Source organism: Lissotriton helveticus, chromosome 12 (genome assembly GCF_964261635.1).
Source record: "Lissotriton helveticus chromosome 12, aLisHel1.1, whole genome shotgun sequence".
NCBI lineage: Eukaryota > Metazoa > Chordata > Amphibia > Caudata > Salamandridae > Lissotriton > Lissotriton helveticus.
In genome coordinates this window covers 544,199,516-544,221,994 of record NC_136073.1, presented here as the reverse complement: position 1 = coordinate 544,221,994, position 22,479 = coordinate 544,199,516, and the positions used below count along the sequence as shown (strand labels likewise).

The 22,479-nt window shown below is 50.5% G+C and overlaps 1 protein-coding gene across 1 annotated transcript in view; it reads left to right on the top strand.

Annotated features, from left to right (window-relative positions):
* TK2 (thymidine kinase 2) overlaps positions 1–21,573 on the top strand; it is a 268,608-nt gene extending 247,035 nt beyond the window's left edge. The window contains exon 10 of the mRNA XM_078671285.1: positions 18,912–21,573. Within this exon, the coding sequence (XP_078527411.1) occupies positions 18,912–19,010 (99 nt within the window). The 3' untranslated portion in view covers positions 19,011–21,573. The remainder of the gene's footprint in view (positions 1–18,911) is intronic.
* The last annotated feature ends 906 nt before the right edge of the window (positions 21,574–22,479 follow it).

Genomic DNA, 22,479 nt, shown 5'->3' with positions numbered 1-22,479 from the left:
ATCGGAAGCCAGTGCGCATTAGGGAGGGGGAGGTGTGGGAAGTATAGTATATCAAGTTTAAGTAGCCTCCGGAGTTTCTCCCATGCCCAGCATGTGGAAGATACCGTTTGGATATCTTGGGGGTCACGCGGGATTCCCTTCGGGAGCAGTGTAGCCAAGGGGTGGGGTAGCACCAGGTCTGCCTCAGGCTTCAAGAATAGTATGCGCGCATCTGGGTGGAACCATGGGTATGCGAAGGAACATTGTGCTGCCAAAAAATACAGGTAAAAATCGGGTACTCCCAGGCCACCCCTCTCGTAGGGCAGGGTCAGAACGTGCCACGCAGCTCGAGGGGTTTTGTTACCCCATATCAACCGCAGTAGCAGTGTTCGCAGCTGCCTAAAGAAGATTTTAGTCAGAGGTATTGGAATGTTATTAAATAAATACAAAAACCGGGGCAGTACCACCATTTTCACTATGGCAATGCGTCCCACCATAGAGAGCGGCAGCCGGAGCCACTTGTCAATGTTATCTTCTAAAAAATCTAGTGCTCTGCCATAGTTGAGGCGAATAATGTCCACAGTGTTAAGATGGACGTGTATACCCAAATATTTCACCGAATCATCACACCACTCCAACGGGTATTCGCAGTCCCAGGGCGTAGTGGCGGGGGTCAGCGGGAATATGAGGGATTTGCGCCAATTCATGCGCAGCCCGGAGTAGGTGCCAAACCGCGTAATTTCCGCTAAAAGCGGTGCCAAGTTGTCGGCTGGTGCGCGGACATAGAGGATTAGATCATCCGCATACAACGACACAAGCAGAGGACCGGTGCGAAATTGTAGGCCCCGGAAGCTATGGTTTTCTTGGAAGTGACGAACCAAGGGGTCCATCGCCAATATGAATAGTAAGGGGGACAATGGACACCCTTGTCTCGTGCCTCTGGACAGGGAGAACGCCTTTGTGATGGTGCCATTCAGGCGTATACGAGCCGTGGGATTAGTATACAGCAACGCCACTGTGGAGACAAAAACCTCCGGCATGCCCATTCGTCTCATAATTGATAGGAAAAAGGGCCATTCTAGGGAGTCGAACGCTTTTTCAGTGTCTAAAAGCACTGCGGCTGCCGGTGTGTTGGGGTCTATACGGTGAGTCACTGCGAATAAGGTACGCAGATTCAACGAGGTGGATTGATGTGGCACGAACCCCGATTGGGCGGGGGATATGATGAATTCCATTAAAAGAGCCAACCGTGTGGCCACTATTTTTGCCAAAATTTTATAGTCTGTGTTCAATAGCGAAAGGGGCCTATAGGAGCCACAGAGGGTCGGGTCTTTACCGGGTTTCGGGAGCAATATGATTACCGCTTCCCTAAACGTGGGGGGCAAGATTCCCGTCTCCAGAGCCTCAGCATAGACCTCTATTAGCTCCGGCACCAGTTCCTCCTTGTAGGCCTTGTAAAAATCGGCCGAGAAGCCGTCGTGGCCTGGAGCAGCTGAGCCTCGTAGGGCGTCTATGGCCTCCACTACCGAGCCGGTTGTTATCGGGTGTGCAAGGAACTCTTGCATGTGTCTTTCCAGAGAGACCAGTGCAATTTCGTCAAGGTAAGAACCCTGGGCACGTAGGTCGGTGGCAATGGATGAGGAGTAGAGGGCAGTGTAATAGGTTAAGAAGGTGTGGGATATTTCGGGGGTGGTGTGTAGTAGCGTTCCGTCTGGGGTCGTTATTCCCGTTATGTATTGTGCCTGTCTCGGTGGGCGGAGTAGGTGCACCAGCAGCCTCCCGGGTCTGTCTCCCTCCCCATATTGCCGTGCCGAGTGTTGTGTGGCTAGGAAGTGTAGCTCTCTATCGGCCGCCTCCCGAAACTCCAGCAGCAGGGAAAGGCGGCGCGTTTCGAGTGTCTCAGAGGGGTTTCGGAGCTGGTCATCCTCCACCATTCGGATGTCATTCTCAATGCGTGTAAGTGTGGATCTGATCGAGCGCAGAACTCCCACATGGGTAGCAATGCATACCCCCCTGATAGTGGCCTTAAACCCCTCCTACAAGGTTGCATGCGTCTCTACCGACCCCGTGTTTAGTTCAAAATAATCAACAATGGCAGTGCGGATTGTTTTGGTGAACACCGTGTCAGTGAGGGCCTTACCGGGGAATCTCCATTGCCGTTCAGAGCCGCCAGGTCTTGGGATGCCTAGTTGTAACGCCACTGGGGAGTGGTCCGACAGTGTACGCGGCAGCGTAGCGTGTGATGTCATCCATGTAGCCACCCCGGGGGAGAGCAGCCAGTAATCTAGTCTCGTCCAAGTGTTATGAAAGCTGGAATTGTGTGTATATTCCGGGGACTCCCCGTGCAGTCTGGCTTCAATGTCTATGAGGGAGTAGTCCTCACATATGTCCACCAGGACTGGTCTGGAGTGCTTCCTGGTGTCTGCAGCAGCCAAAGTCCCATCACGTGTGGGGTTAAGGAGTAAATTAAAATCCCCCCCGACAAGTATGTGGCCAGCGGCTATTGTGGTTAGTTTCGTCTGTAGGTCTTGAAAGAAGGCAGGGGGTGTCAGTGTTGGGGCCATATACATTTACCAGGGTAACCGTCTGATGAAACAATGAGCCCGTCACCATCAAGTAACGGCCCTCCGGGTCTCCTACCGTGGAGTGCAGTATGAAGGGTATTCTTTTATGTACCAAGATGGCCACCCCCCTGGAGTATCTGCTAAAGTATGAGAAAAAGCGGTGCGAACCCCAGCTTCTAGCTAGGAGCCGGGACCCCGTAGGATTCAAGTGTGTTTCTTGAAGAAACGCAATGTCGACTGTATGCCTGCCTAGATAGTTGAGAACCTGCCTGCATTTCCTCGTGTCATTTAGACCCCTGACATTCCATGACATCAGGGTAATCAGGGACGAGTCATCCCGCCTGGGCTGTCTAGCCATGAGTGTTGGTGTCTATATGTCCAATCCAGGGTGTGTCAGGGTCTACTGCGACGTGCGATGGACTGTGGTGTGTGTTTGCGATCTGAGTGCAGAATGATTTCAAACTAACCAATAAACTTTCCCCACCCCCTCCCCCCACCCAGCCTCCAAACAACCCAGGGAGGCATATCCCCATGAACCACGCAGCGAGCCAAACAAAACACAGGGTTGCAAAGTACATTGACAAAGTATAGCTCAGCTGCAATAAGTAAAAGAGTAGTAAGACAACCGTGGCATCCGCCATGGGGTGTGGCAACGCCACGCCGGTCGGGGAGTGAACAATATTTGAGAATCTAAGCTTGTGTAACCAAACCAGTTTGGGCACCTGAAAGGCAATAAGAGTAGATTTTCAGCCTGAAATGTCTAGGTGTAATGTTCAGCCATTGCCCGTCTCGGCAAATAAATCGTCGCTGGCCTGGGAGGCATTCCTGATCGGGGAGGCCGGCGGGTGTGTCTCAGACCGGGACGGGCCCTCATCTCGTCGCTTGTAATGTTGGCAAAATTTCTGAGCCTCCGTCGGTGTTTCAAAAATGCGGGGCCTGCCCTCAACGTCCACCTTAAGTCTAGCTGGGTAGAGCATTCCGTAGCGTAGGCCAAGATTCCGTAGTGTGGCTTTTACTCCATTGAACTTTTTGCGCGCCTCCTGGACCGTGAAGGTGAAATCAGGAAAGAAGGAGAGCGTGTTGCCCTGCCATGTCACCACTCCACGATCCCGCGCCGCCGGGAGGACCGTGTCACGGTCTCTAAAGTTCATGAAGCGAGCTATGATTGGGCGAGGCGGGAGACCCGTTCTGGGCCGGGGCCCTAGTGATCTGTGGGCACGTTCCACCACAAATCCCTGAGTGAAGGAGTCACGGCCAAAGAGCTCAATAAGCAACTTTTCAACAAACGTGTCCATCCGGCCAGTTTGCGTCGTCTTCGCCATGCCAGTGATACGTACGTTATTTCTTCGTCCCCGGGCCTCGAGATCTTCGTTTTTGATGGCCACTTCCTTGAGGATCCTCTCCACCCTCTCCAGTCTTTTCAGGGATTTCGCCGCGCCATCCTCCACATCAGAAATCCTGGATTCTACTAGGTCCAGTCGTCGGTCGTGTGCCTGGATCTTGGAGCCCATGTCCGCCATGCGGCGCTCCAGACTGTCAAATCGCCCATCAAGTGCCTTGAAACCAGCCCTCATCTCCGTCATCATGGCTGTCATGAGGGAAGTGGCATCCTCTTGGTCTTCACCCCCCTTCGCCTCCGTTCGGGCCTCCAGTGGGGGGTCAGCGATGGGAAGGGAGGCTCCAGCAAAGTTCAGTTTACGCTGATTTAGGTCGCGTTTTCCCATTGCGGCCGTGCTGCAGGGCCACCCGGCCCAGGCCTTCGTGCGTTTGCTTGTTCCCTCGTACCAGCGTTTTTCAAAACGGCCGTGCTGTTGTGTCGGGCGATGGACCGTGCACCCTCGATGGAGGCTGAGTAGAGCGCAGCTCGGTCCGAGTCCCAGGTAGCAATGAGTGGCGGATGGTGTGCTGTGGGCCAGGCGAACAGGAAGCCGTTTTTCTCAGGCACCCACGCGGTCTGTCAGGCCAGGCGGCGTGTCGTTTGTCCCCTCACAAGCGCCCCGGGGAGCAGGGGGGGGCCAGTAGCGCCGCAGACATGAGGCCGGGCAGCGAAGGCGTCAGCAGCACCCAGAGCGGCCCGTAGACCGACCGCTAAGCAACCCGCCCCCAGCGCCGGGTCTATGTCCCCGCCGCAGTCCTAATGGAGCTCCCGGCTTAAGCCCGCCTCCAAGGCCGAGAGGCCCGAAAGCAAGTCCGGTGCAGAGCACCGCCCAGAGGGAGCCGGGTAGCAACAGGCCCGCCGCGGAGATCAGCCCCCAGCCCTCAGGATGCGGATATTACCGCGGTCAGACCCCGCCGGTCACCCGGGCGCCCCACGCGCAGCTCGCCCTACCTCCGCTCCGCACTGCCGTGGCCTCCCGCGTCTTGCCCGGCCGTTGGTCGGGTCGCCGTATCTTCGGATCCGCTGCCGCCACCTTCACCAAATTTGCATCTGTCGTGCTGTAGAGGATGTTGTACAGGATCGTAGGTTTGGATGCACTGCAGGATCGGGCGTTACTGCATTATTCGGGCGTTAAGTCCCCCGGACCGGCGGAGCTTCAGCCAGAGGCGGCCATCTTGGTCTCCTCCTCGGCCACGCCAGCTGAACACACACTTGATGCCATTTTTACCTCCAGCAACAGTTTCGAATTCACTCACAACACTGAACTCACCTGGGCTGACCACATCATTATCCACTTCACCATCTCCAACCCCCAGCACACCATCGCCAAACACCACCTCCCCCCCAACCCGCACCGCAGCTGGGGTAAAGTAACCAAGACCCCGTGGACACATGCCCTTATGATCAAATAACCCAAGATGTCAGCAGACCTTGACCAGGCCGTCCAGAACTTCTCTGCCTGGATCACCAAAGGCGCCAACAAAGTTGCACTGTGTAAACCAGCAAAAGCCATCAAATCCTCAAAACAAGCCAGTTGGTACATCCCAGAGCTCAGACCCACCAAGCACAAATGCTACCTACTCGAGAAGCTGTGAGGTGCCACTAAGAACCCCTCCGACCGAGCCACCCACAAAGCATCACTCCGCAGCTATCACCTGCACTTCAAGGAAGCCAAGAGAGCAGCCATCACTAACTGTATCGTCGACACAACGGCCAACCACATGACGGAGCTCTTCAAAATAGTGAACTAATTCTCAACCCAACAGCCACAGACAACACCATCCAGCCCTCAAACTACTTCCACAGCAAAATCGCCACCATCTACAACAACTTCGACCCCCAACCCACCTCTTGGAGCCTCGACAACCCCAACCTCTCAGCGAACACCAACATTATGATCACCACCTGGTCTCCACTCACCAGTCAGACCACCAAAGCCATCCTGTCGTCCATCCACTCAGGGGCTCCCACCGACCCCTGCCCCGACCATTTTTTCTACCTCTGGACCAACCCAATCAGCACAGAGATCACCAACATCATCAACACCTCCATCTCCACAGCAACCTTCCCAGAAAGATGGAAACCCACAGACTTCAGACCCCTCCTAAAGAAACCCTCAGCCTACCCCAGCGACCTCAGAAACTACCGGCTGATCTCCCTGCTCCCCTTCCCAGCTAAAGTACTCAGGAAAGTCATCAACAAACAACTCTCAGAATACCTGGAACACAATAACCTCTTTGACACCTCACAGGATTTCGTACCGACCACAGCACTGAAACTGCACTGATCGCCACCATAGATAACATCACAACTCTCCTCAACGGTGGTGAAACTGTAGCCGGGATCCTCCTTGACCTCTGCTGTGTTCGACACCGTCTCCCACCACACCCTCATCCACAGACTCTACACCATTGGTATACAGCAAAATGCCATCAAGTGGATTGCCTCCTTCCTCATAGGATGCACACAGAGCATCTGACTACCTCTCTTCACCTCTGCACCCAAGGAATTATATGCGGAGTACCCCAAGGGTCATCCCTCAGTCCCACACTGTTCAACATCTACATGACCTCCCTCACAGACGTCATCACGTCCCATGGACTCAACATAATCACCCATTAAGACGGCACTCAACTAATCCTCTCGCTCACCGAGGGACCCTCCAGCACCATGACCAATGCATCCAAATGGCATGAGAGACAACTGCCTCAAAGTCCACTCCGACAAAACTGATCTTCGGGAAGAACACCTCTGCATGGGACCACAGTTGGTGGCCTGCAGAACTCAGACCTACTTCCACACTGACCAACCATGCACGCAACCTCAGCATCATCCTCAACAGCCAACAGACCATGAAACAAGTCAACGCAGTCACCTCTTCCTGCTTCCACACAGGTGCATGCTCCGCAGAATCTACAGATGTATCCAATCAACACCAAAAAGATAATCACACAGACACTCATCACCAGCTGCCTCGACTTCGGCAACGCTCTCTAAGCTGTAGTCTCCACCCGGCTCCTCAAAAGACTCTAGACCATACAGAACGCTGCAGCAAGACTCATCCTGGACGTCCCCAAATGGATTTGCAGCACTCCTCCCCTCAGAAACCTCCAGTGGCTACCCATCTAGAAAAGATGCCAGTTCAAGACTCTCACACCCGCCTACAAAGCTCTTCCAACCAAGGACCATCTTACATCGACCATGGACTGAACTTCAATCTGCCCTCATTACCCCTACGCTCCGCCTCACTTGCCCTAGCATAAAACCCTCTCCATCTGTCGCTGCCTCAGTGGAGGCCACTCTTTCTCATACATCGCTGCCTAGAGCTTGAATGACCTTCGCCTCCACCTCTGAACAGCACCCTCACTGGCACTCTTAACTGCATCGATGCGGCGCATTTTCCCGCTGTGCGCTAAGAAATGCGGAATCCCGCGGTTCATGACGAGCTCAGCTCGTCATGAATGTACAAGAGGTGTACTTCATGACGAGCTGAGCTCGTCATGAGCGTCGATGGGGTTAAGGAAGAAACTCAAGACCTGACCCCCCTCAGCGCCCACATACCCTTAGGGGTGAAAGTGCTGCGCTGTATAAATGCTGATTGATTGATCGAGAGGGTCGATACAATAATCAGAGAAGGGTGTTCAAACTTCTCTTACATGTGGTCTGGATGTGGTGGAGTTTTTGAAAAGAAAAATATGAGCGCATCATAATAACTTGCATTTGGTTTTCATAGTTACAGATGAGGGAACAAAAAGGAGTAACATGTAAGTTACTTGATATGCATTATAGGATACGTTGCAAGAAACTACCATGTACAAGTTGCAAATAACCGCGCCGCCGGTCCCATGGATGTCGGCTAAATGGCCGTGTTCATCTCACAACACCCAGAAAGTGCTATTTATGTATGCAGCCGGCCTGTTGAGGTTGTAGGCGTGATTTTGTATATCTAATTGCAAACTGTGGAATAAAAGACTTACGCTATTAAAAAAAAAAAAAAAACTTGCATTTGGTTACAGGAAAAACACTTGTCAAGCACCACTGTGGGATACCGGCCTGCTTTTATTTTCTTCAAAAGATACACATGGTTGGAGTGTATGATTTAGATATCAAACCCGTCCCACCAAAAAGAACAAATCGTGTTGCATCCCTTATAATTCTGATGTTCATGTGTAATTTGTAACTAGGGCTCTGTGTTTTTTGTTTGCCACTGATCTAGACAGTTTTAATAGAGAAAGTGGAATCACTCTTGGGCGATAAAACATCATTCACTTCAAAGTAGTCACGTGGGGAACAGAAGTTAGCACATTCCTTAGAACGAAAGAGCAAACCGCAGGTAGCACAACTGGGAAAAACTCCTTCTACCTCTGGCAACTCCAATTCCAACTCCACTAACTTTATTGATCCGGCGTTGCCAGAAGTCCTGCCCTTTTCCATTTAGTAACAGATGTGCACCACTTGGACTAATAGATGGCCCAATTTGCACCACAGAGAAATGCAAACACAAACCAACCCTGCAGTGTTTTCTGTTTTTGCTGCTACTTCTGGTTTCAGTGACATCCCAATCGAGCATTTACAATCTGAGATAACTGACCTCACGTCAATGGTTCCTAAACTCTTAAACACAATGAAATTTTCAAGCAACGGCAACTTGACCCACTTCCCAGAGGCGAGACAAGGGTAGGGGTGTGTCCTATCTCTGTGCCTTCTGCAATCCAAGAAGCACTCATCGTAGGCCGAGCGCTCTCCCTGAAGTTATCGCCTGAGCTTCCACTAGCTCTGTTATCTTCCTCCCGCCTCTTTCTCATCTTGCCAACACTCCTGTTCTCTAGTCCAACATGTCTAGAAGAATTTTCCAAGAGCCAGGCTCTAGTGATAGCACCATGGTTTTGAACCCTCAAAATATTACGAGTGCCATCCAACCATCTTGTCCTCCTAGGAACTTCCATTGCAAACCACAAAGGTTTCTTCCTTCTCAAGATTTGCCCTCCTTCCAAAAAATATCCCGCCCTGTCGGTTTGGTTAAAAGTGAAATTCTTATGGTAAATGTTCCTAAGTTAACCGAGGCTCGACAACTTTTCAAAGACATGGAATCACTTATTAATAAAGTAATCTACTGGATTAGAAGGGTGAGGCTTCTATTCGATAATTCCAGATGATGTAGTGTGCGCAAAACTACCCCCTTTCCTATGTACTAATTGGAACTACATTCAAATCAATTTGACTTGTGCCACCATAGCAAACGCGCTTTTCTCTCTTGGTCTTAGATCCGCCCCGCCCCCGTGGCTCTACAAGGACTGGGAAGGGAGGGTTCTCCACCGCAAACATCACATCTTAAAGCAGTGGACAACTGAGCACAAATCAGTTACTTACCCCATCACCTCCCCAAATGCTTTTAGCCATTGTTCTTACGCTCCTGGTATGAAAGAGTGTAGTCTGGAGCCTCACTATCTTCCGAGTGAGTCCATCGCCAGCAAAACTCGCTTCCCAATGTGCCAAGATGACCTTGCAGCTCTTGCCAATAATTCTCCCAGCATCCATTCTGCGCACCTGGAGAGTCTTGCTTCTCCCCAAATTGCCAAGGAATGTGTAGGTTATTCCCATGGCCAATACAGCGAGCCTGGCCAACACAATGTCTCCGAACTCTCAAATCCAGATAATCTAAAGTTTGTTTCTTGGAACGTGGCTGGACTTAAAAACACACTATCTGAGAAGGACTGGAGTTTTTTCATTGATGGTTATGATATATATTTTTCCCAGCAAACTTGATGACAACCCATGCATTTAGGCCGGGATATAGATGTTTCTAGGTTATGGCAAAGAGCGCCTCAGTGGGCTGGGTATCGGGAGACCTGTGCACATGGGTTTAAAACTTCTATTCAAGGCTCAGTTAAGCTGATCTCTTACTCTTGCCATGATATTTTGATTTTTAATGTAGCTTGTGTAACGGTGATGATTTATTGATGGTAAATGTATACAATAGACCTGTTAGCAGTAATAGAGAATATACCAGATGGTGCTTCTTGGACCAATTTTTAAAATCAGCCAAGAAAAAGAAATGTATCCTAATGGGAGGTGAGTTCAATGTCTGTTTCAAACCTTCCCCACTTATTGATGACATCGGCAGGGAGGAGGATGCTTACTGGTGCATCCCGGCAATCGATATTCCCCCAGTTAGGCACTAGACAAAGGTAGTCTTCCAAGTGATTAATGAAAGACTCTCTGAAATCAGAGGGTCTTTCATTAAAAATTGGTGTGGGAAGGCCACTACACCAAAAACGGATGTATGACGTTACAACGCTGGCTATTACAACGCCTGCCTTTACAACGTGGTTTTTACATCGCAAACCTTTACAACGCATAGCGCTTAGAGGTGCTGGATAGTGGTAAGTATAATTTTCTATTCCAACTCCAGTCCCCGTAGACACTAGGGAAGGTGTTGGATAGAAAATTAAACGTATTCCCTATCCTAGAGCGCCCCCCAGTGCAATGCGTTGTAATGGTTTGCGTTGTAATGACCGCGTTGTAATGGTAGTGCGTTGTAATAGTTTCGTTGTAAAGGTTGTTCACCACCAAAAACGAATGAGCGGTTTGACGCCTTGCAGGTTTGACAGAGCACAAGCTATTAGTGCAGTGCTGCATGGCGCTGAACTATGGGGCCACAACCAAGTTGAAGATTTACTTACCCCTTTTAGAAGATCTTTGTTAAAGCTACTGCCAAGCTCCCCTCTATTACCCTTGTGCTTGGATCTAAATCTGTATAAGATGAGCGACAAACCCAGACTGAAACCCATCTTGTGTTGGCTCAAGCTTTGGTCTACCCAAGAACTGGCTCACTCTACGCAGCTTTAAATGGCGTTGCATATTCCTTGGCTAAAATATATACAGAGTTCACTAACTAAGTTGGGTCTGGAGAAGTTCTGGTCTGAACCTAGCGCAATCACCTCAATCGCAGTTTTGCTACTGAAAAAGCCCTTCTGGCAAACTGTGCAAGCAGTGGTGTATCTTCCCCTGGGTCATCCACTAATTCCTTTCTGAATATTCAAAGGGATTATTATTTTAAGAAATTTCTTGATTTTTTGCAAGCTCTGCTTACAAGAAAGTTTTATTTTCAGTTAACAATGGACCCCCTTCCTTAAGTCTCTCACAAGAACACTTGGGCTAATTCTTTGGCTAGCAAAGACTTCTGTCCTGTGTGCACTGCTCGCTGTGAAAACACCGAGCACCTTCTTTTCTTCTTTCCTTCGTATAAAATCCTGTGCTAAATGGATTAAACCTCTCTGCTTGAAAATGGGGCCAGACACTATCAGGAGGCTTTACACATCTGTAAAACTAACTCCAATCCAACAATAGTGCTCCCTGTGGCTAGCTTCCTGCAAGCAGCTTGGTTTATAAAAAGTATATGCATGACCATATAAAGTCCGAGCCATGGACTAGATGCAATTTATTGTTTAGACCTAGGGAATGCTTAAGCAGGATCATTTATTGTCTTAAATTATTAGAGATTCTCAATTGCCTTTTAATAAATGTGTAGCTTTTCTCGTAGTTTGCATTGGTTAGTACATTCTATATTATAACTTTTGACATATTAAGCTTTTGGCAAAAATACGCTAGAATCAGAGTGAGACACTTGCTGCCTATTTTGCCTATGATTCTGCATTGTTTTTAATACTTTTAAGTCTTTTTGGTATTTTACATTTTGTCATGTTTTTTAAGTCTTGTACCTTTGCATTGTTTTGTCGATGAATTCATGTAAATTCGAAAAAACATAAATATTTTTTTTAAAAAGGCAGCAAAGGGGGGGCGTGGCCAAGATGTCGGCCTGATCGGACGTGCCTTGTGTGGCTCCCCGGCCCTGATCCCCTTAGCACGGCGCTATACTCTAGGATACCCCCAAATACCCTGCATTTATCCTGCTTTGCTGGGGGGTGCGACTCCCGACACCCCCGAAGTTGAATTTCGGAGCCGCCGAGGCCCCCGCTGTCCCGCAGCTGCGCCCACGGACGAGACCGGGAGCCTGGCCTCATGGCGGCGCACGGAGGAGCTTCTCCGATGAGCTTGGCGGAGATGGGGGGCGCTGCGGGCTCCCGACGTGCCTGAGACGGCGGGAGGAGACGTCGCCCGGGCCCAGGAGGCGGCCCTTTCGCGGATGCCGGGAGATCCCTGCAGCTACCACTGTCCGGTGAGGCGAATCCCCGCAACTCTGACCCCCGGCTTTCAGGCCTACGCAGCATTCCACCGGGATCTCCCCCGGCAAGCGGGCACCCGACGGAGTCTGCCGCGCTCCCCCCTGCCAGCTACCCGCGAGGCGTGCCCTGGCCCGGCTCTCCCTCCGGGGGCCGGGTGCTGCCCAGAACCTTACCCAGAACCCTCACCCGAGGACGGCGGCGGTGCCTGACGGGGCTGCCTGCTGACGCCGGCTCCAGCTCCACGCTGCACTCGAGCCCCCGGGCCTGGGCCTGGCCTCGCGGCGCCGGCTCTATCGGCGCTTGAGGGGATACCCCGCACCACGCAGCAGCTCTGCGCCCTCACCTCTGCCTGGAACCTCACTCCGCCTGGGATCACCGCCCTGGGGCTGGGCCATCGACGGCTGCTACTGGGATCCTTGCGCTGGTGCGGAGCCTGTGCCTAGGGGCAGGCCACGAAGTGCCTGAGGGGCCCATCCGGCGGCGCTGATACCCGAGCCCTGCCGCGCCGAGGCTGGTACCTGCCGCCTCCCGCCTCCACCTCCCGGCCGGCCCCCCTGAGATCGGCTGGGGGCCCTGCGGGTGACGCTCGAGGTTCGGCGGGCCTGATGCTGGAACCCGGGCTTGGGGCTGCTCTCGTACGCCTGGGGAAGATCGCCGACTCCGGGGCTTGCGGAGCCTGCAGCACGGATGCCGCCCCACTGACGGACCCCCCTTCACCACACTGAGGGGTCAGACCTGCCCTCACTACCCGTGACGGCCCACGCGCCTCTTCAGCCATCTCTGCCCTGGGATTGCCGCGAGCCCCCGGCACGGACGTTCCCCCCGGCCTGGACACGCTGCCTGCAACGCACCCTGGCCCTGCTGCTGCGGAGCTTCACCCAGCCCGGACATCTTCTCTGCAGACACACCGGCAACTTCGCCCGACCACGCGGCTCTCTGCTGCTTGCACCCCGCAGTTTCCCGGACCACGTTTGCGGCCTCTGGGCTTACCTACCATGGCTCACTCTAACCGTAAAGGGAATCGGAATATTGTGGACTTAATGCAAAAATCTGCATCGAAAGCGGAGAAGACCCAAACGGCTGCCTCCCCGAAACCTCGGGCGAGCCCCGAGAATCAAGAGGATGACACTACCCCCATCACCAAGGCCTTTCTGGCCTCCCTCTTCAACACCTTGAGGGAGGACTTCCAAACCCTAAAACAAGAACTCGCGGGGGAGCAACGTGAGCTGCGCCGGGACCTGGACGGTCTGGGTGAGCGGGTGGCTTCGATGGAGGAAGCGGATAGCGCACACAGCATGGAGGTGGAGAGGCTGCAGCAGGAGATCCTTCGGCTTCAGGACCAACAGGTGGACCTGCAATCACACTCAGAGGATCTCGAGAACCGCTCCAGGCGGAACAACATTAGGATCCGCGGAGTCCCTCTGAAGGCCGAACAGCCTACTCTGGTTGAATACTTACAGGAACTGTTTAGGGACATATTGGGTGAACCCCATGACTTCATGATACGAATTGATAGGGCACACAGAGTGGGCGTGGCGCGCCGTGCCCCGGCCCCCCCGCCGGACATCTTGGCTTTCCTCCCGGATTTCCCCATCAAAGAACGCATCCTACGAGAGGCCCGGGGTAAACAACCTATCCAATTCCGTGGAGTGCCCGTAGCCCTCTTTCAAGATCTTTCCTCCATCACGCTACAGAAGCGCAAATCCTTCCGGATAGCCACCAATTTCTTAAGAGACAATGGTGTACCCTACTCCTGGGGTCACCCGTTCCGCCTGATCTTTAAGTGGAAGGGTTCGCTTCATCAACTCCGATCGCTCCAAGACACCTGCGCCCTCCTGAACATTGAACTGCCTGAGAGTCCCGGATCCGGGAACACATCCCCACACAGATCGCAAGATGACCCGCCCCGGCGACCACGGGACGGCTGGCAGATGGTGCGCCGGCGGCGCTCCCCGAGGAGTGTCTCGAGGCCGGATCCTGCCACGGTCGCCCAGGAGCGGGAGGCAGCAGTGCAGGAGGTAGCAGACAACACCGCGACGGATCAGTAAGACACTGTGACTTTGGGGGTTTTCTTTCAAGCTGCACTATCCTGGGGTGTCGGGTCGGGGAGCTGCCTACTCGGCCGCTGCCATGGTACTCCTACCTATGACTTTCTACGGACCTGTGTCACACACGTTTAGGCCCGAGACTTTAACTAGTTCTAAGTTTGGGGACTGTTATTTGGTTAATTCTGGGGAGAGGGAGGTGGGCGGAATGGGGACTGGGGACGCCCAACCTGTTGGGGTTAGGGAGGCTTCTGGGGGAAGGGGGGGTAGGGGGGACGAGGGGGAAGGAAGAGGTTGTGGGAGGGGCGCGGGGGTGGGGACCAGTATGCCGGGGACTCTACAAAATGCTCGCACGCTAACCATGTCTTTTCAAATGCTGCTGCACCAGGTGTTGTCTTACTTGCCCGTTCTCACCCCTTACCAGGATGACGGACACACTTAAGGTACTGTCCCTCAATGTCAAGGGCCTCAATAACCCGATTAAGCGGAGGGCGATTATCTCCTATTTAGAAGGCTCGGAAGCTGATATCTGCTTGCTGCAGGAAACTCACCTTCTGCCCAAAGACTGGCATAGGATGCGCTCCCGAGCCTTTCCCCAGCAATTCTTTTCGTCTCTCCCGTCCAAGAAAGCAGGGGTTGCCATTCTAGTGTCCCGACGCTTCCGGGGTAGGGTGGGTGCTAGGTCTGGGGAGGTGAGGGGACGCCTCCTGACACACGCATTCCATGTGGGGGACACCATGTTCACGATAGGTTCCATCTATGCTCCCAACACGGGCCAGGAGGCATTCCTCAAAGCTGCACTTTCCGAAGCTCTGCAACCACCTCATTCACAGCTGCTCATAGGGGGGGACCTCAATCTCGTTATGGACACGCACATGGACAGATCAGGACACCGCTATGGTGATACCGGCGCGCTTTCAGATACAGGCAAACTATGGTTGCAAGAAAGGGACATAGTGGATCTCTGGAGAACGGCACACCCCAACACGACACGCTACACCTACTACTCCCACGTTCACCACACATACTCGCGCCTGGATCATATCTTGGGCCCCTCGGAAATGGTTCCCCACATTGCCGACATTTCCGTTGTCCCAGCTGCCCTCTCTGACCATGATGCGGTGGAGCTTACGCTCAGGGTACCTAGGTCCCCGCGCGCTCCTGGCACATGGAGACTCAACGAGCCCCTTTTACAACGGCCAGCTGTGCTTGAGCAACTCCGTAACTGCATCTCGGATTACCTTGTCACCAACGACTCCCCAGCGGTTTCCATTTCCTCTCTCTGGGGTGCCCTGAAAGCTGTGGTTAGGGGGGAACTGATAGCGATTGCTGCCGCCGACGCTAAGATCCGCAAAGAAAAGAGGACTGACCTCACCGCGCAGGTAGCTGCATTGGAGAGGGCTCACGGCCGTACGTGCGCTCCGAGAATCTGGCGTCAGCTGAAAGCCGCTAGGGCGCAACTGGCCAGTCTCGACACTGACAGAGCGGAATTCGCTGCTCTTCGTCTCCGTCACACTTACTACGTGGGGGGCAATCGCACCGGACGCCTCCTGGCAAGCGCCTTAAAAGCTAAGACTCAACGCTCGAAGATAACCGAGCTGCGGGATGATTCCGGTAATACTATTGCGGATGATTCGCAGGTAGCGTCTGCCTTTCGTTCCTTCTACGCCTCCCTGTATAGCGCGGATAGAGTATCCCCTGATGCTGTTAATGAGTATTTGCTGTCGGCTAATATCACGCCTCTTTGTCCGTCGAGCTCGGAGGCCCTGGATGCCCCCATTCGCCCGGACGAAGTCCTCGCCGCCATTTCGCGTCTCCGCCCGCTTAAGTCACCGGGCCCTGATGGGTTTTCATCCGGCTTTTATAAAGCTTTTGGCCACACTCTGGCTCCCATACTTGCGAGATTGTTTAATTCCTTTGAGGGCCCAAGCTCCATACCACCGGACATGCTGGCGGCTGACATGGTGGTCCTACCCAAGCCGGGTAAACCCCCGACTCACTGTTCGGCGTTCCGCCCCATTTCCTTACTCAACCTGGATCTGAAACTGTTCACGGGGGTGCTGGCGGCCCGCTTGGGCCCCTGCCTTCCGGGAATCCTGGAACCTGACCAATCGGGCTTTGTCCCGAATCGCCAGTGTAGTGATAACACCAAGCGTCTGCTGCACCTCGTGGACAAAGCCCACTTCCAGGACTCGGAGTCGGTGTTGCTGGCCATTGACGCGGAGAAGGCGTTTGACCGCGTCGACTGGACCTACCTGCAGGCAGTCCTGCAGCGCTATCGTCTGGGCGACCGATTCCGAGCTTGGATCGCCAGCTGCTACCACCGCCCTGTGGCTCGAGTCAGACTGGGTTGTCTCAAGTCGGATCCCTTCGAGATACAAAGAGGCACCCGCCAGGGGTGCCCTCGCTCGCCCCTTTTATTCGCGCTTTATGTGGAACCCCTGGCGCAGACAATCCGAGACAACCCCCGCATCAGTGGCGTCTCCTTCGGCCATGAACCCCATGTGGTGGGACTTTATGCTGACGACATTATAGCCGCACTGGACCGACCGTCCACCTCCGTGCCGGCTTTCCTGGAGGAACTGGATAACTTTGGAGCGGTCTCCGGCTTCAAAATCAATCGGGGGAAATCCCTGATACTGCCCTTAGGCAGCTATGCCCATTCTAACACCCCGCTGCCTGATTTCGGCTGCGATCTGCAGGTCTCCCCACGACTCCCGTACTTGGGCATCACTCTTACCTCGTCCACGGAGTCGACGGCCACTCTTAATTACACCACGCTATCCTCCCAGATTCGAGCCGACCTCGCACGCTGGTCGAAACAACCTCTCTCTCTACTAGGCCGCGTAGCGGCAGTGAAAATGTCCGTTCTACCTAAAATATTGTATATTTTTCAGACCCTCCCGGTCATGCCGCCACCGGGGATGATAGCCGCCCTCCAAGGTGCTCTTCACCAGTTTATCTGGAAACAGCAACGCGCACGGCTGAACAAACAAGTGGCGCATAGACCTGTGGACGAGGGGGGTCTCGGAATCCCTAACCTCCTACGATACCTATGGGCCTCACAGCTTCGATACTTAGTGGAATGGTACAGACCCGAATCCGAAAAGAGATGGTTGTTCCAGGACAGGGCAATGGCCCAGACATCACTGTGGAAAATCCCATTCCTTCCTCGCCAACATAGGCCGCGCTATCTCCTCCGCTCCCCTATCACGCGCACTGTCATGAAAGTCTGGGACTCGGTAGCTGTCCGGAGGGGACTAACAACCTTCCCTTCCCCACTTACTCCACTTTTTGATAACCCTGAGTTCCCACCGGGAAATGACCCCCATGCCTTTCCGCAATGGCGCTCCACAGACTGTCGCTCAGCCGGCCACCTTTTTGACGTGAAGGGGTTTCTCCCTCTCGCTGACATTACACAGGGCTATGGCATAACCAAACCTCACATGTACCAATATTTCCAACTCCGCCATTGGCTTTTGGCCCCGGAGCGCGTCCTCCTGGTCGGCCGGCAGATGACACAGTTCGAACGCTGGCTCATTTCAAAGGAATCGGACAAACACCTCATATCAGAGCTATACAAGATGCTATCCCCCGAAGCAAATTCAGCTACAACGGCAGGGCAGAGGCGCTGCGAGTCGGAATTCGGTAGGGCACTCTCACCCAAAGAATGGGAACTGATATACTACAGAGCAGCACACACTACTCGCAACACTAGTGCCAGGGAATCTGCGGTAAAGTTAGCCATCTACTGGCATCTTACTCCGGCGCGACTCCATCAGGGCAACCCTCTTCGAAGCGCGCTGTGTTGGAGGGGCTGTGGTGAGAAGGGGACTCTGACCCATCTTCTGTGGGAATGTAGCATGCTGCAGGGCTACTGGAAAGCAGTTTTAGACGACATAGACTCTGCATTCGCAACCGAAATCCCGCGCTTCCCAGCGTACACTCTCCTAGGTCTGCCCAACGCGCTCACGTTTCCCTTGCGCTCACCTCGTGGCAAACAGATGGGCATCGCCATGCAAGCAGCGTCACAACACATCCTGTCGCTGTGGGGCTCCACCACGCTACCTACCCACACTGGCTGGTTACACAAACTGTGGTTCACACTAGGCATGGAACGCATCCAGGCCACGCTTACTCACACTGCTGACACATTCCAGAAAACCTGGCAGCCGCTTCTGTCACTCTTGTCCAGGGAATTTCACGAAATTACTTGCCCGAAATATCTTCGCATCCTGCGCCTTACGCACCAATCTCGAGACCCAACGTGCTCTGGCACGTCTTGAGGCGTGCACTTCTGTGAGTGCCACCACAGTAGCTCTAGACAAAAGGCATACTGGTCGGGGAGGAGGGAGGGAAGGGGTAGTGGGATTTGGGAGGGAGGCGGGGTGTTTTTCACTGTTCTGTTTGTTCTTTACTCTTGAAAGCCTACCTTCGTGGGCTACGGGCACTGCACCTCCGCTTGGGCATGATCTATATGCTTATCTGCTGACACGTAGAGAAGACATGTCTGTCTGTCTCGATCGCCAAATATGCCTGATGTGCGTATACTGCATTGTGTTGCCCATTCCTTGTGTTCTTAAAAACTCAATAAAAACATTTGAAATTAAAAAGGCAGCAAAGGTCGATTAAAATGTATTACCCTTTTGCTTGCTTCATGCCAGCATTTCCACTGATGAACCACTCAATTATGTTTGGTGATTTTCCCTCCACCATTGGTCAAGTTGTTGTTGTAATATTGAATCTCTTCTTTCGATAGGTGATCAATGCTGATGATGACCTCCAGAACATGATCCGGCAATATGAAGAGCACCGGGATTCCATATTGACCCCAGACAGTATCCAGCGGTGTTTGTAAAATGGGGCCAGGAGAAATGGTGTGGATGACAGACTTTAGTTTCTAATACCCAAACCGATCATGTACTCCATGGATTGACTGCATCAGTTGAAGGGATACTAAACGAAAATTTGCTTCAGGAAGGAATCCATTCAGAAGGCTAATGGGATGTACGACTGGACATCAAATATCAAGTTAATAGGAATATTCTGTTACAGCAGGCACTGCTGCAATATTGGATCATGTAAGGGAAAATACTTGCATAGCAGAGATCAGTTGCAATTCCTGGTTCAATTGCTGTACTACCGCGGGATTCCAGCTATACGGGGTCTGTATATTTAAGCAGCCAATCTTTCCCAAAATGCATGTAAAAAGAAATATTTGCATTTTTTGGGAAAATCACATCAAATACTGTTCAGCTTCCAACATAGTCGCCATTAGTGATGATTTTTCTTGTCAAATACGTTTTTAGGTTCTTTGAGCCCACTCACAAAAACCATAATTTAATTTATTTAGATGAGGCATACTTCTGCTGCCCTTGTGAAGAGACACTGGTACCATTGGTGCTCCATACAGGAAGGGACTTCAGCCTGGCTTACATTACACTTTAGTGCATGTTTCTGTCTGTAGGAAAAGTAGGTTTGTTGTGATTGAGATTACTTCACATGATATTGATCCTGCTCCAGTGTGCCTGGTGTCTGCAATGAAGGCAGAACCAGTCATGCGTATATCAATCTTGGATTTGAAGCACGTTTCAGACAGGTATTTGTTTAGATTCAATTTAATTTAGATAGGAATGCAATTAAGCCATTGGCGTTCATTCCAGATTGAAGTCAGATTTTAATTTTGCTGCTTTTTGCTTCATCACAGAAGGAAATATTTGAAAATAAATGAAAATGTTTAAGTTAAAGACCTTTTAATTTATAGAGATAAATCATACAGGTTTGATTTGTTCTGTCAGACATAATTATGAGTGGAGTATATTGCCTGCAGGAGTTAATGTTAGCTTGGTTTCCTTGTTCCTAGATTCATGTAAGTGGTTGGTTGATTGGGCAATGGACTCAAGGCTTTAAATGAGCCAGGGATTGAAAACACATAGGAAATGTGTTAGAGAATGGAGCAGTCCGTTAGCTTGCTTTCGACTGAAGTGGATGTGTATTAATGCAGGCAGCCTTCGGGGAATTCTCAAGTTCCAGCTCTGGTTCCAGAATCATTGTTACATTCCGTTGAGAATGGTACCGCTCAAAAGGCTTGTCAATCAGATTTCAGCATTTTTAGTTTTTGACCAAAGTGAGAAGGTTGTATAGTGCCCAATACAAGAGCTTGTTTGAGAACCTAGCCTTGACACGTTCCTAACGCTTGGGAATCCAAGGGCGCTTGCCTTGATCTTTATTAGATCCATAGTTCCTATTCTCAGACATTCACTGTCAGTCTTTGGGCCAATTTTGGAGGTCAACGTAAATTGTAATAAATTTACTGTGGTGAATTCCGCATCTGCAGCTACTACACAATCCAGGCTTTGAATATTTGTATTTTTGTTTCTGGTATCTTATGTGAGAGTTGGTTTTATTTAGGTTAAATATTTCAGATGCATTTGTATTTTGCGAGTTCATGTAGATAATCAATATCACATGCAGTAAGTATGAAGAGTGGGGACAACCTTTTTCATTATTTAGCATTTGTTCATGGGTCCACTTAGTTCCTCTGGCTTCGTAAATATGAACTGTTGTGATGTTTGTTATGTTTATACGACTTGCATGGCAAAATCTGTATTTTTGACAGTATACCTTATGCACATTTTTCAAAGGTGGAAATCACGTGTTTATTTTTAGCAGCGAACTCGATTTGAAAATCATGAGGATAGAGTTGATTAACATGGCTTATTTTGGAGAGCCCAATTGTTAAAGGAAGGGAAACTTCCATCATTTGCTGTTATGTTCCATTGACTGATTATTGGTTTAGTCTTTTTTTTATTTAAATGATTTTTACAGTTATGCTCCAATTTCAATCCTCACCAGAAATAGCACTGTTGAAACAGTAGCTATTCAAGGGTGAAATACCTAGTAGTAAAATGTAAAATCATGTTTGTGTTTCTGACATAATGCTGTGGGTATTTTTGTGTTTGGCCACTGTTACAATTAATTATATCTTTGGGCCTCTGCATTTTAGTAAAGATGTTAATTTAATAACTAATTTAATTTTTTATAGTTATCCTCTTGTTGAACTGTATATCGCACAATGACCTTATCTGAAATTAGAGGTTCTTTGTACATGCTACGTTTACCTTTAATCCAGATACAGACGGAACTCATAAGCACTTACCGAGTCCATTCCGGAAGTTTGAAAGGACGAGGAACCTCCTTGAATTTGAATCTTCAGCGTTAATGTTGGGATGTAGTTATGTTTTTTTTTAAATATACTATCACGTTTCACATTTAAGGCAGCTTCAGTGAAATATGGTAAATAAATTGTATTTATAAATTCAGAGCCCTTCTTTATTTTGTATCCTCAGGAAAATTGATGTGTGCATTATTATGCACAGGAATATTGTTTAGTTATCTAATTAAATTTCCCTTTCTTTGTACCATTTGTGTCATTAATTCTCTAGCATGTGGGGCTAGGGCCCACTACTTTACTGTAACTTTTTTACATTATTTTTCCTTGAGTGCAATGAGACGAATGTTATGTTTGTAAATTATGTAGCATTACAGAATACAAACCTAGAAACGTGTAACTATGTTGGTTTCATTTTGTAAGCCTGACATCTAAACCTATCAGTTCATATAGTTTTTTGGTGCACCCATGCGTCTTTTAGCCAAAGCCTATTTTCTGTTAAAGCATCTATTTATTGACATCTTGAATAACAAGTCCAGTTAGTTTTATATCCCCAAATTCATGTTCATACTTTAGAGAATCTAAAGGTGTTTTTTTTGTTTTATCTGTATGTCAGAAAGGATAAACTATGTATTAACTTGTAGCAGCCTGTAGATTACATATGGTCATACTCATTTAGTCGTAGTTATTTTTGCCACAGTCCCTGCAAATGAGGTGGAGGTTACCACTGTGACAGGAAACCACAAGTATTTCTTTCATTTTTTTCCCAATGGCTACATTTGCACCAGCTTCTAGGAGCATCCACAGAAGTCTCAGCTGTCTAACATTCCACTTGAATATGCACAAACTGGAGACAGCACAATATTTCCATGTCTGGAATTGGTGCAAGGACTGAGAAAACAAAAAGTAGTAGTAATGAATGTTACTGTTATCTCGTGTATACGTCACTTCTCAGCCATTACAGATGAGATATACCGTAGCACGCAAGTCAAAAAATTCAAAAATTTACTAAGACGAAGAAATCCTACAAACCACTCTATGAATTTATTAAAGAAAAAAACTGAATTTACTTTTCAAAATGGAGAAGTAGGTAACCCACAAACACGGAGGCTCCTGAGGAAGGTGATATTGCAGTAGAAACATGTAGGACACTGCC